Source organism: Hippopotamus amphibius, chromosome 4 (assembly GCF_030028045.1).
Source record: "Hippopotamus amphibius kiboko isolate mHipAmp2 chromosome 4, mHipAmp2.hap2, whole genome shotgun sequence".
In the NCBI taxonomy this organism is placed as follows: domain Eukaryota; kingdom Metazoa; phylum Chordata; class Mammalia; order Artiodactyla; family Hippopotamidae; genus Hippopotamus; species Hippopotamus amphibius.
Window position 1 is genome coordinate 144,667,161 of NC_080189.1, and position 13,613 is coordinate 144,680,773.

At 39.8% G+C, this 13,613-nt stretch overlaps 1 protein-coding gene across 1 annotated transcript in view; it reads left to right on the plus strand.

The window, feature by feature from the left end:
- NAA30 (N-alpha-acetyltransferase 30, NatC catalytic subunit) overlaps window positions 1-10,473 on the plus strand; it is a 52,508-nt gene extending 42,035 nt beyond the window's left edge. Inside the window, exon 5 of the mRNA XM_057732289.1 lies at window positions 10,093-10,473. Coding sequence (XP_057588272.1) covers window positions 10,093-10,128 — 36 coding nt within the window. The 3' untranslated portion in view covers window positions 10,129-10,473. The remainder of the gene's footprint in view (window positions 1-10,092) is intronic.
- Window positions 10,474-13,613: the final 3,140 nt, after the last annotated feature.

The window sequence follows — 13,613 nt, forward strand, 5'->3', positions numbered from 1 at the left end:
ATGTGGGTTAATATGTTTTAAATAAGCTCTGCCGTGGATTGATTGATCACCATAGAATCGGATGTCCATAAGGGATTTCAAAAATCCTCTGGTCACCCTATCCCTAAGCAAATAAATACAGATTTTATTTTCCAATATTGACAAGGATGATTGTAGCATTCAGGGTAGAGGAAAGAGATGGCAGAGAAGCCCAATAGATTCCTAAGAGGAAATAGGGATGGGGAAAAGTAAAAATGGGAGTGGGGAAGGGAGAATAAATAGTGGGACAGACTCTGCCCTCAGCATTCCGTGGGTCATACGTCTTGCTCTGACGCGTTCACAGCCTGGTCTGCAGGGGATCACTGTGTAGTAACTGAGGATGGTGTAATGTGTCTGCCTTTATGAGCTCCCAGTCTGTTAGTAATTAGATAGTATTTTAAAGCCTTGGTATGTCCATTACAGCCTATTTTTAGGACCACCTCTGAAACAGTAAGTTAGGAAAGAAGTCAAAAGCTAGATAACAGGAACTTTGCAAAGAATAATGGAAAAACTCTGAAGCCAGTTCAGAACAAGACAAAAGGTCAGGGCCATATCTTTTGCCCTGTTTTCCAGAAATGGGTAATAAGGAATTCCTGGCAGCTGCCTCAAACCCCAGTGATGAACGTGAGCAGTAAAGAGAAATGCTGGAGTCGGGTGAGAGGACTGCAAGCAGAGATGTTAGAAAAAAATCTTCACTGTCCCCCAATTTTTGTGATTGATTTCACTTTTTTTTCTTTCTTTCTTTTTTTACATTAAGGAGTACAGATAATGAGAATGGCCAGCAGAGGGCCTTCAGATGGACACGAACACTTTAATATTCAAGTGGGATCTGTGAGCTTTGATGCTCCTCCCTATCAGATTACTTTTTAAGAAAATGAAAAACAAAAACAAAAAACTTTACATTTTATTGGGAAGTAGTTGCCAAAGGCTACAGCCTCAGTGTGTGTCACTGGCATCACTGTTTTCAAGCTCCATTTCATGGAGGACAAGGTACTTCAGCGAAAGGTCAGTAGGTGGCAAACTTCTACAACCCTTAGACTGAACAACCCCTGTAACTAGTAGATCCCCTTCTAGAGAAATATTGGGGATTTGTGCTTCTTTTGGGGGGTGATGGGTGGTGTTAGTGGTGTCTGTGTGTGTGTGTTACATTGTAAAATGCGCTAAATGCAAAATGTTTCTTTTTAAATAGTTATGAAGACATTTGTCAATTAAGCTAAATCAGTATGTATCAAATCAATTGGCCAACCAGTCTGTCCTGAAGGTCATCTGTGAGTGCTGTGGTTATCTCTGTGCCTGTGGGAGAGAGGGTGGACTAGAAAGTCCCGAAATTCCCCTTTAGTTCCAGTAATCTGTGGTTTGAGACACTCTAGCTTGACGAGAGTTCCCAACTATACATGGTGGGATAAGATTTCGATTATACTTTTGGAAGAACATTTTGGGGGGAAATGTCGAAGGATAACAAGAACATTTCAGTAAGTCCATTGGAGTATAATGCGTAGGAGGTTGTAAAATCACCTTTTGTTTCTTTACTGAAAACTTGGATTCAACGTTAGCACCTTTTTTCACTCTTGAGATTCTCCACATTTTAAGTTTATGCTGATAAATTCTGGGGAACATTTATTTCTTCATTCCTTCTCTTGGAGCGTCATTTCCTGGATAAAAGGTGATATAGGAGTCCTTCTTTATCCAAGGTTTCAGGTTTCCATGGTTTCAGTTGCCTGTGATCAACTGTGTTTTGAAAATATTAAGTGGAAAATTCCAGAAACAAACAATTTGTAAGTTTTAAATTGTGTGTCATTCTTAGTAGTGTGGTGAAGTCCCACACCAGTCCTGCTCCTTCCTGCCCAGGACATGAATCATACCTTTGTCCAGTATATTCCGTGTGTTAGTCATTTCGTAGAGGTCTCGATTGACTGTTGAGGTATCACAGTGCTTGTGTTCAAGGAACCCTTATTTTACGTGATAACGGCCCCAAAGCACAGAAGTAGTGATGCTGGCAATTCAGATGTGCCAAAGGGAAGCCAGAAAGGGCTTCCTTTATATGAAAAGGTGAAAGTTCAGACTTAATAAGAAAAAAAAGCCATATACTGAGATCGCTGAGATTAATGGTAAGAACAAATTTTCTATCCATGTAATTGTGAAGAGGAAAAAGGAAATTTGTGCTAGTTTTGCTGTCATACCACAATATGTATGTATAGGGGAATATGTATGTATAGGGTTTAGAGATTACAAATAATATTGATATATAGGGTTTGGTATTATCCACAGTTTTAGGCATCCACTGTGGGTCTTGGAACTATCCCCCATGGATAAGGAGAGACTACTGTGCATTGTTTTCAGAACTAATAAGCACCTAAAAACTCCTCTCATTCTCTTCTACCACTGTCAGGTGGTTCTTGGATGGGACCATAGCCTTGCTATGCTTTACACCTGTGTGATGTGTTAGGAAAGTAGCCAGTCCCTGAGCACTGAACTGTAGTACACATCTGCTGCTTTTATTCAGTGTCTTTGCATCTATGCTTTGTGAAGCTGCCCATCTCAATTTTATGTGACTCTGTGAGGCCCTCAGTCATCTGGACCTGCTTTCCCAAAGAGTGGGGGTGTGATTCAGCATGACCGTCAGATTCCTTCCGGGGATCTGAATTTCATGCAGGCGGGAAGGGTGGCAGGGATTCAATATAATCTTTTATTTCTGTCCTTGCTATAGCTTTGGCTGCTAATGGTGATGATGCTTGTGATACACTCTGAAGTCTCCTTTGTTCAGCTACGATGGCTACTCCATATTGATTAATGTTGGCATGGTATATCCTGTTCCATCCTTTTATTTTTTTTTAATTAATTAATTAGCTGTGCTGGGTCTTCATTGCTGCACGTGGGTTTTCTCTACTTGCAGTAAGTGGGGGCTACTTTTTGTTGTGGTGTGCGGGCTCCTCATTGCCGTGGTTTGTTTTATTGTGGAGCATGGGCTCTAGGCGCATGGGCTTCAGTAGTTGTGGCATATGAGCTCAATAGTTGTGGCTCATGGGCTCTAAAGCACAGGCTCAATAGTTGTGGCACACAGACTTAGTTGCTCCACGGCATGTGGGATCTTCCTGGAGCAGGGATTGAACCCGTGTCCCCTGCATTGGCAGGCAGATTCTTAACCACTGAGCCACCTAGGAAGCCCCCATCCTTTTATTTTTAATTTATGTGTGTCTTTATATTTAAAGTTTGTTTTTGAAGATAGCATAGAGTTGGTTCTTGCTCTTGTATCAAATCTGACCATCTTTGCATTTAAATTGTGCTGTTGGCCATTTAGTTTAATATGATTATTGATAAGCTGGGTTTAATTAGGCTACCTTTTTTTTTTTTAAAGAATTTTTATTGAGATACAGTTAACATACAATAAACTGCAATATTTAGAGTGTACTATTTGGTATCCCAATCTCCCAATTCATTCCTCCCCAACCCTTCCTGCTTTCCCCACTTGGTATCCATATGTTTGTTCTCTACATCTGTGTCTCTGTTTCTGCCTTGCAAACTGGTTGATGTGTACCATTTTTCTATATTCCACGTATATGTGTTAATATATGATATTTGTTTTTCTCTTTCTGACTCATTTCACTCTGTATGACAGTCTCTAGGTCCATCCATGTCTCTACAAATGTCCCAGTTTCATTGCTTTTTACAGCTGAGTAATATTCCATTGTATGTATGTACCGCATCTTTTTTATCCATTCATCTGTTGATGGACATTTAGGTTGCTTCCATGTCCTGGCTATTGTAAATAGTGCTGCAGTGAACATTGGAGCACATGTGTCTTTTTGAATTATGGTGTTCTCTGGGTATATGACCAGCAGTGGGATTGCTGGGTCATATGGTAACTCTATTTTTAGTTTTTCAAGGAACCTCCATACTGTTCTCCATAGTGGCTGTATCAATTTACATTCCCACCAACAGTGCAAGAGCATTCCCTTTTCTCCACACCCTCTCCAGCATTTACTGTTTGTAGATTTTCTGATGATGCCCATTCTCACTGGTGTGAGGTGATACCTCATTGTAGTTTTGATTTGTATTTCTCTAAAAATTAGTGATGTTGAGCAGCTTTTCATGTGCCTCTTGGCCATCCGTATGTCTTCTTTGGAGAAAGGCCTATTTAGATCTTCTGCCCATTTTTTGATTGGGTTGTTTGTTTTTTTCATATTGAGCTGCATGAACTATTTATATATTTTGGAGATTAACTCTTTGTCTGTTGATTCGTTTGCAAATATTTTTTCCCGATTTGAGGATTGTCTTTTCGTCTTGCTTATAGTTTCCTTTGCTGTACAGAAGCTTTGAAGTTTCATTAGGTCCCACTTATTTATTTTTGTTTTTATTTCCATTACTCTAGGGGGTGGATCAAAAAAGATCTTGCTCTTACTTACGTTGAAGAGTGTTCTTCCTATGTTTTCCTCTAGCAGTTTTATAGTGTCTGGCCTTACATGTAGGTCTTTAATCCATTTGGAGTTTATTTTTGTGTATGGTGTTAAAGAGTGTTCTAATTTCATTCTTTTACACGTAGCTGACCAATTTTCCCAGCACCACTTATTGAAGAGCCTGCCTTTTCTCCATTGTATATCCTTGCCTCCTTTGTCATAGATTAGTTGACCGTATTTTATCTCTGGGCCTTCTATCCTGTTCCATTGATCTATATTTCTGTTTTTGTGCCAGTACCATACTGTCTAGGTCACTGTGGCCTTGTAGTATAGCCTGAAGTCAGGAAACCTGATTCCACCAACTCCATCTTTCCTTCTCAAGAATGCTTTGGCTATTCGGGGTCTTTTGCGTTTCCATACAAATCGTAAAATTTCTTGCTCTAGTTCTGTGAAAAATGCCATTGGTAGTTTGATTGGGATTGCATTGAATCTGTAAATTGCTTTGGGTAGTATAGTCATTTTCACAACATTGATTCTTCCAATCCAAGAACATGGTATGTCCCTCCATCTGTTTGTGTCATCTTTGATTTCTTTCCTTAGTGTCTATAGTTTTCTGTGTATAGGTATTTTACCTCCTTGGTTAGGTTTATTCTTAGGTATTTTATTCTTTTTGTTGCAATGGTGAATGGGATTGTTTCCTTAATTTCTCTTTCTGATCTTTCATTGTTAGTGTATAGAAATGCAAGAGATTTCTGTGTATTAATTTTGTATCCTGCAACTTTACCGAATTCATTGATTAGCTCAAATAGTTTTCTGGTGGCATCTTTAGGATTTTCTGTGTATAGTATCATGTCATCTGCAAACAGTGACAGTTTTACTTCTTCCTTTCCAATTTGGATTCCTTTTATTTCTTTTTCTTCTCTGATTGCTGTGGCAAGGACTTCCAAAACTATGCTGAATAGCAGTGGTGAGAGTGGACATCCTTGTCTTATTCCTGATCTTAGAGGGAATGCTTGCAGTTTTTCACCATTGAGAATGATGTTTGCTGTGGGTTTATCATATATGGCCTTTATTATGTTGAGGTAGGTTCCTTCTATGCCCACCTTCTGGAGAGTTTTTATCCTAAATGGGTGTTGAATTTTGTCAAAAGCTTTTTCTGCATCTATGGAGATGATCATGTGGTTTTTATCCTTCAATTTGTTAATATGGTGTATCACATTGATTGATTTGCATATATTGAAGAATCCTGGATTCTTCAATATATGCCCCACTTGATCATGGTGTATGATCCTTTGAATGTGTTGTTGGATTCTGTTGGCTAGTCTTTTGTTGAGGATTTTTGCATCTATGTTCATCAGTGATATTGGTCTGTAATTTTCTTTTTTTGTAGTATCTTTGTCTGGTTTTGGTATCAGGGTGATGGTGGGCTCATAAAATGAGTTTGGGAGTATTCCTTCCTCTGCAATGTTTTGGAAGAGTTTGAGAAGGATGGGTGTTAGCTCTTCTCTAAATGTTTGATAAAATTCACCTGTGAAGCCATCTGGTCCTGGACTTTTGTTTGTTGGGAGATTTTAAATCACAGTTTCAATGTCATTCCTTGTGATTGGTCTGTTCATATTTTCTATGTCTTTCTGATTCAGTCTTGGAAGGTTATACCTTTCTAAGAATCTGTCCATTTCATCCAGGTTGTCCATTTTATTGGCATATGGTTGCTTGTAGTAGTCTCTTATAGTGCTTTTTATTTCTGTGGTGTCTGTTGTAACTTCTCCTGTTTCACTTCTAATTTTATTGATTTGAGTCCTCTCCCTCTTTTTCTTGATGAGTCTTGCTAGAGGTTTATCAATTTGATTTATCTTCTCAAAGAACCAGCTTTTGGTTTTATTGATTTTTGCTATTGTTTTCTTTGTTTCTATTTCATTTATTTCTCCTCTGATCTTTATGATTTCTCTCCTATTAACATTGGGTTTTGTTTGCTCTTCTTTCTCTAGTTTCTTTAGGTGTAAGGTTAGGTTGTTTATTCGGGATTTTTCTTGTTTCTTGAGGTAGGATTGTATTGCTATAAACTTCCCTCTTAGAGCTGCCTTTGCTGCATCCCATAGGTTTTGGATCATTGTGTTTTCATCATCATTTGTCTCTAGGTATTTTTTGATTTCCTCTTTGATTTCCTCAGTGATCTCTTGGTTATTTAATAGCATATTGTTTAGCCTCCATGTGTTTGTGTTTCTTACAATTTTTTTCCTGTAATTGATTTCTTTTTTTTTAAGAACTTTTATTGAGATACAGTTAACAGACAATAAACAGCATATATTTAGAGTGTAAAATTTGGTATCCCCATGTCCCAATTCATCCCCCCCAACCCTCCGTGCTTTCCCCACTTGGTGTCCATGTGTTTGTTCTCTATATCTGTGTCTCTATTTTTGCCTTGCATTTCCTCTTTCATAGTTGTTAGCATTTGCCTTATGTATTGAGGGGCTCCTATATTGGGTGCATATATATTTATAATTGTTATCTCCTCTTCTTGGATAGATCCCTTGATCTCTATGTAGTATCCTTTCTTGTCTCGAGTAACATTTTTTATTTTAGAGTCTATTTGATGTGATATGAGTATCGCTACTCCAGCTTTCTTTTGACTTCCATTTGAATGGAATATCTTTTTCCATCCCCTCACTTTCCGTCTGTATGTGTGCCTAGGTCTGAAGTGGATCTCTTGTAGACAGCATATATATGGGTCTTGTTTTTGTATCCATTCAGCCAGGCTGTGTCTTTTGGTTGGTGTATTTAGTCCATTTACATTCAAGGTAATTATTGATATGTATGTTCCTATTACCATTTTCTTAATTGTTTTGTTGTTGTTTTTGTAGGTCCTTTTCTTCTGTTATGCTTCTCACTTAGAGAAGTTCCTTTAGCACTTGCTGTAGGGCTGGTTTGGTGGTGCTGAATTCTCTTAGCTGTTGCTTGTCTGTAAAGCTTTGATATCTCTGTGGAATCTGAATGAGATCCTTGCTGGGTAGAGTATTCTTGGTTGTAAGTTCTTCCTTTTCATCACTTTAAGTATGTCATGCCACTCCCTTTTGGCTTGCAGAGTTTCTGCTGAGAAATCAGCTGTTACCCTTATGGGAGTTCCCTTGTATGTTGTTTGTTGTTTTTCCCTTGTTGCTTTTAATAACATTTCTCTGTCTTTAATTTTGGTCACTTTGACTACTATATGTCTTGACGTGTTTATCCTTGGGTTTTTTTGCCTGGGACTGTCTGTTCTTCCTGGACTTGGGTAGCCATTTCCTTTCCCATGTTAGGGAAGTTTTCAATTATAATCTCTTTCAGTATTTTCTCGGGTCCTTTCTCTCTCTCTTCTCCTTCTGGGTCCCCTATAATGCGAATGTTGGTGCATTTAATGTTGTCCCAGAGGTCTCTTAGGCTGTCTTCAGTTCTTTTCATTCTTTTTTCTTTATTCTTTTCTGCATCAGTGATTATCACCGTTCTGTCTTCCAGGTCACTTATTCGTCCTTCTGCCTCAGTTAATGTGCTGTTGGTTCCTTCTAGTGTATTTTTCATTTCAGTTATTGTGTTGCATATCTCTATTTGTTTGTTCTTTAATTCTTCTAGGTCTTTGGTAAACTTTTCTTGCAACTTTTTGATCTTTGCATCCAGTCTTTTTTCAAAGTCCTGGATCATCTTCACCATCATTATTCTGATTCTTTTTCTGTAAGGGTGCCTATCTCCTCTTCATTTAGTTGTTTTTCTGGCATTTTACCTTGTCCCTTCATCTGATAAAAAGTCTTTTGCCTTTTCATTTTCTCTGTCTTTCTGTGGCTGTGGTTTTCAGTTCCACAAGATGAAATACTGCTGATACTGCTTGATTCTGCTGTCTTCCCTCTTGTGGAGGAAGCTGTCTAGTAGGCTCGTGGGTGCTTCCTGATGGGAGGGACTGATGGTGGGTTGGGCTGGCTGGGCGGAGCTCAGTAAAACTTTAATCCAATTTGGTGGGCAGAGCTCAGTGACACTTTAATCTGCTTGTATGCCAATGGGTGGGGCTGTGTCCCACCTTGTTGGATGTTTGGCCTAAGTCTACCCAGCACTGGAGCTTACAGGCTTTTTGGTGGGCCTAATGGCAGACTCTGGGAGGGCTCACACCAATGAGCACTTCCCAGAACCCCTGTCGCCAGTGCCCCCATCTCCTTAGTGAGCCACAGCTGCCACCCACCTCTGCAGGCAACCCTCCAACACCAGCAGGTAGGTCTGTTTCAGTCTCCTATGGGGTCACTTCTCCTTCCCCCTGGGTCCTGGTGAACACACTTTTTTGTGTGCCCTCCAAGAGTGGAGTCACCGTTTCCCCCAGTACTGTGGAGGTCCTGCAATCAAATCCCACTGGCTTTCAAAGTCTGATTCTCTGGGGATTCCTCCTCCCGTTGCTGGACCCCCAGGTTAGGAAGCCTGATGTGGGGCTCAGAACCCTCACTTTAGTGGGTGGACTTCTGCAGTATAACTGTTCTCCAGCTTGTGAGTCACCTACCCAGCATTTATGGGATTTGATTTTAATGTGATTGTGCCCCTCCTACTGTCTCACTGTAGCTTCCCCTTTGTCTCTGGATGTGGGGTGTGTTTTTTTGGTCAGTTCCAGTGTCTTTCTGTCGATGATTGTTCAGCAGTTAGTTGTAATTCTGGTGCTCTTGCAAGAGGGAGTGAGTGCACATCCTCCTACTCCGCCATCTTGATTCCTCTAGGCTACCTTGTTTTTTGGACCTAGTTTTGTTTTTGTTTTTTTGCAACTTCTATTTTGTCCATCTTTTCCTCTTTTTCTGTCTTTTTTTTTTTTTTTGGCTGTATTGGGTCTTCGTTGCTGCATGTGGGCTTTCTCTCGTTGTGGTGTGCAGGCTTCTCATTGTGGTGGCTTCTCTTGCTGTGGAGCGTGGTCTCTAGGTATGCTGGCTTCAGTAGTTGTGGCATGTAGGCTCATTAGTTGTGGCATGCAGGCTCTAGAGCGCAGGCTCAGTAGTTGTGGCCCATGGGCTTAGTTGCTCAGCAGCACGTGGAATCTTCCCAGACCAGGGATCAAACCCATGTCCCCTGCATTGGCAGGTAGATTCTTAACCACGGTGCAACCAGGGAAGTCCCTTTTCTGCTTTTTTTGGATTATTTTTTATGATTTGATTTTATCTCCCCTTACTGGCATGTTAGCTATTCCTCCTGTCTCTTTTCTTTTCTCTTTTTTTAGTGGTTGCCACAGTATACTTGTAGCGTATTTATTTACATGCCATTGTCTACCCTTTAGTAATATTAAGTCACTTGTATAGTGAAAAAGCCTTACAACAGTATACTTCCATATCCTCTTTCCTGGCCTTTATGCTGTTGCTGTCAACACATATCAATACACACATTTTATATAAATATGTAAAAATATATGTATAAATAAAATGTAATATATAATATATAACAATGTATACTAATATTATTATAATATATAACATGTAAAATATATTATATATGAAATAAACCTCATAAAACGTTTTTCTTTAAATAGTCAATTAGCTTTTATAGAGATTTTAAAAATAAAAAAAGTATTTTATATTTACCCATATATATTTACCATTTCTAGTGCTCTTCATTCCTTTGGGTAGATACATAATTCCTTCTGATAGCATTTTCCTTCTGCCTAAAGAAACTTCTTTGACATTTTTTTCAGTGCTGCTCTGCTGGTGATGAATTCTTTCAGCTTTGAACGTCCCGAACAGTCCTCACTTTGCCTTCATTTATGAAATGTATTTTCTCAGGGTATAAAGTTCTAGGTGGACAGTTTTTTTTTTCTTATACTTTAGAGATGTTATTGTCTTCTGCTGGTGCAGTTTTTCACAAAAAGTCTACTGCCATCTTCGTTCCTCTGTATGTCCTGTTTTTTCTCTAAGGAAGGGAAATTATTAGATCCATCTTCCATGGTTTACCCCTTTCTTCTACATTCCTGGAGATTTCCTTGGACAATATTTTTAGCTCACTAAATTAGTCTTCAAATGTCAATGACGCAAGTCGGCTCATTTATCGAGCAGCTATTTTTTAAATTGTATTTTACGTTTTCAAGATTTCACATTGTCTTTCTCACCTGTTTGTATTTATAAACACTTGTTTTTGTCTGCCTATTTTATCTCTGAAATTAATAAATATATATTAATAAATTAATAAATACATTTTAAAGTTCTTTGCTTTTATAATGCTGCATTGAATGTCTTTGTATTCAAATAATTGTTTACATATTCATATCCTTAAGAATTTATCCTATAAATAGAATACTGGGTCAAAGAGAATAACTAATTTTGAAGACTTTCTTGGAAGCTTCTAGTTTGCTTCCTGGAAAAGTAAAATCATTGCCTCGATCATCCATCTATCCACTACTTCAACACAACAGTAATCGAGTATATATGATATACTGGCATATGGCAGGAATGTCTGTTTTGCTACACCTTGCAATGATTCAAACTATGTAAAATATACAATTGCACTGGATCATCTCCCCCTTTTACTCCATGGCATATACTGTCACTCCTCCAGATCCCCTTGAATACCTTTTACCATTGGGTGTGCCCTTCCTGTGAGGCAAATTGCTTTCACTTTCAGTGACCCTCACCTGAGACTCATCTTCAGCAAACTGCTTTGGGCTAGCAGAGCTCATTGTCCCCGTCAACAGAAGGCTGGAGGTGCCAGGTAGTTACTCTCCACCAGGGCATCCCTAGGCAATAACTGGAGGTTACACGGTTATGAAGAGCTTTGTGCTGTTGGTCTCAACAACTCTAAGATCTCAATCACACTCCAGCGTCTCCTGTGAGATAAATTACCTTCCTCAAAATTTTGCCTGAAATTGCACCTTTACTTGGGTTCTTCCCCTTCCTCGCCCTGAATCTCCCTCCCTTACTAATTTTTCCTGGGACCTCTTCTTTAAAAAAATAACTTGCACTCAAGCCACCTCAGGGTCTGCTTCAGGGAACCTGACCTAAGATAGGCTCCAATTCCACCCTACTATAAATACTGTTAATTTGGAGTATTTTGTCTTACTTGTACTTTTTCTCTTGCTTCTACGACATGTATGAACATGAAAAAAAGTTATAAATTATACATATACATTATACACATTAAATTATATTATACCTATAATATGTATAAATTATACATATTTTACATATACAAATTACAGTAATTTGCCTTAGCGTTTTCATTTAGTAATACATCATAGATGTATAAGACTATCTTTAAAAAAATTCTCTATTTAAAAGTGTGAAATTGATTTTATTGAGGTTCCACACTATAATTTTTCAATTACCACTATAGATAGACATTAATATTATTTCAAACTTTATGTTGCTGCGATAACCTTTTGATCCTGGTCTTCAATAACAGAGCCCAGGTTCTTGAGAGAGAAGGGGACTTTTGCATTTTAAAAAGTTTCCTGTAGATGTTAAGAGCCAGAACCCAGAAGTCTTAGAACGGAGAGAACGTAGCATTTGTGTTCTGGACGTGGGGTAAGATGTCATCAGACGATGACTCAGGCACAGGTTGCGAACCACATAAAGAAGAAAGAAAATTCCTTCTTGGCTTAGTGGCAAGTATTTTGGAAGAAACTGAGAGAAGAAAGCAAAAGAGCTGAAAAGCTCATGTGAGGCCTTCTCCCCGGCCTCTCCTTTGGCGTGAAAACCTGGGAGGTGGGATTATGTAGAGACTGCAGGCAGATTCTCATCCAGTGCGTTCTGTTCAGACGACCCTGCCTTAGCCATTCTGACTGCTACCCACGCTCTGCGGGTAAATATTTTGACTATCATTGCTGCCTTTAGGAAGGTTTGTTGATGTAAAAGGGGGAAGCTGCATCTCTGTCTGCAGAGTGGATAGAAACATATATTTTGGGGGGTTGCCCTTTATGAAAAAGAATAAAAATTATGAACCTGCCTTAAAGTGACATCTGGGGGCTGCATCAGAGTCATAAGGGCAACAAGATATGTAGAAAGGGCCTGCACCCCCACGCCTCGACTCCCGTAGGTATTGCAAGGAAGATGTGAAAAGTTTCCAAGGCCTCCAAAGAAGCACGGGAGGGAGCTGAGAACTGAGAGCCTTGGGGACTCCTTTGCACAGTATGTGGGATGGACAGACCACCCCAGGGCTATACAGAAAACACAGCTGATTCTTGGAGGATGAGTTGTACCCTCCAAACTGAGGTGGGGCCCAACAGCAGGAGAAAACCTTAGGGCTTCCTGGTAAGCCATCACTATACAAGGTCAGGGCTGAGAGTATGGTGGGGAGTAACACAGCGGAGGGTGGGGTTGGGGTGCAGGCTAAGGAGAGGGAGCTTGATGCTCGAGGTCATCAAGGTGAATATCTTTCCGTCAAGGCCAGAGAGGATGGGGGGGCAGCACTGATGAGCTATTGCTCACAGCCGACAAGGGCAGGGCCATAAGCAGGCCTGTGCTTCTTCCCTCAAACATGCACCCCGGCTGGGGAGAGAGAAAGGGCAGTGCAGGAGAATCTTAGGAGGATGCATTTTAAGCCAGAAGTGGTTGAAGTACTGTGAACTGGTGAGAGGACAGTGATGGGAATGGGAGCTTGAGAGCTAGAGCTACAGAGAAAGAAACAGCATTTCAAGATCATGTGCCCTAAGGACTTCCCTGGTGGCGCAGTGGTTAAGAATCCTCCTGCCAATGCAGGGGACATGGGCTCGATCCCTGTTCCAGGAATATCCCACATACTGTGGAGCAATGAAGCCCACACGCCACAACTACTGAGCCTGCGCTCTAGTGCCCATGAGCAACAACTATTGAGCCCATGTGCTGCAACTATTGAAGCCCATGCACCTAGAGCCCGTGCTCCGCAACAAGAGAAGCCACTACTATGAGGAGTCCACACACCACAATGAAGAGTAGCTTGCACTCGCATCAACTAGAGAAAGCCCGTGTGCAGCAACAAAGACCCGACGCAGCCGATAAATTAAATAAATAAATTAATTAATTAATTAAAAAAAAAAGATCATGTGCCCTGAGACCTTTCCCTTATGATTAGTGAACCCACTATTCATCCTTGAACTTTTGTCATTGCATACTGGTATTTTTATTTCTGTTGGCTAACTTCTGAGAAATGGTTTGCAAAAGCTGCTGAGTTTTAAATCTATCTTTTATCCAGACACCTATTTTTAATTCCATTATTCATTCTAAAATTTTTTCAGCTGATTCCTTT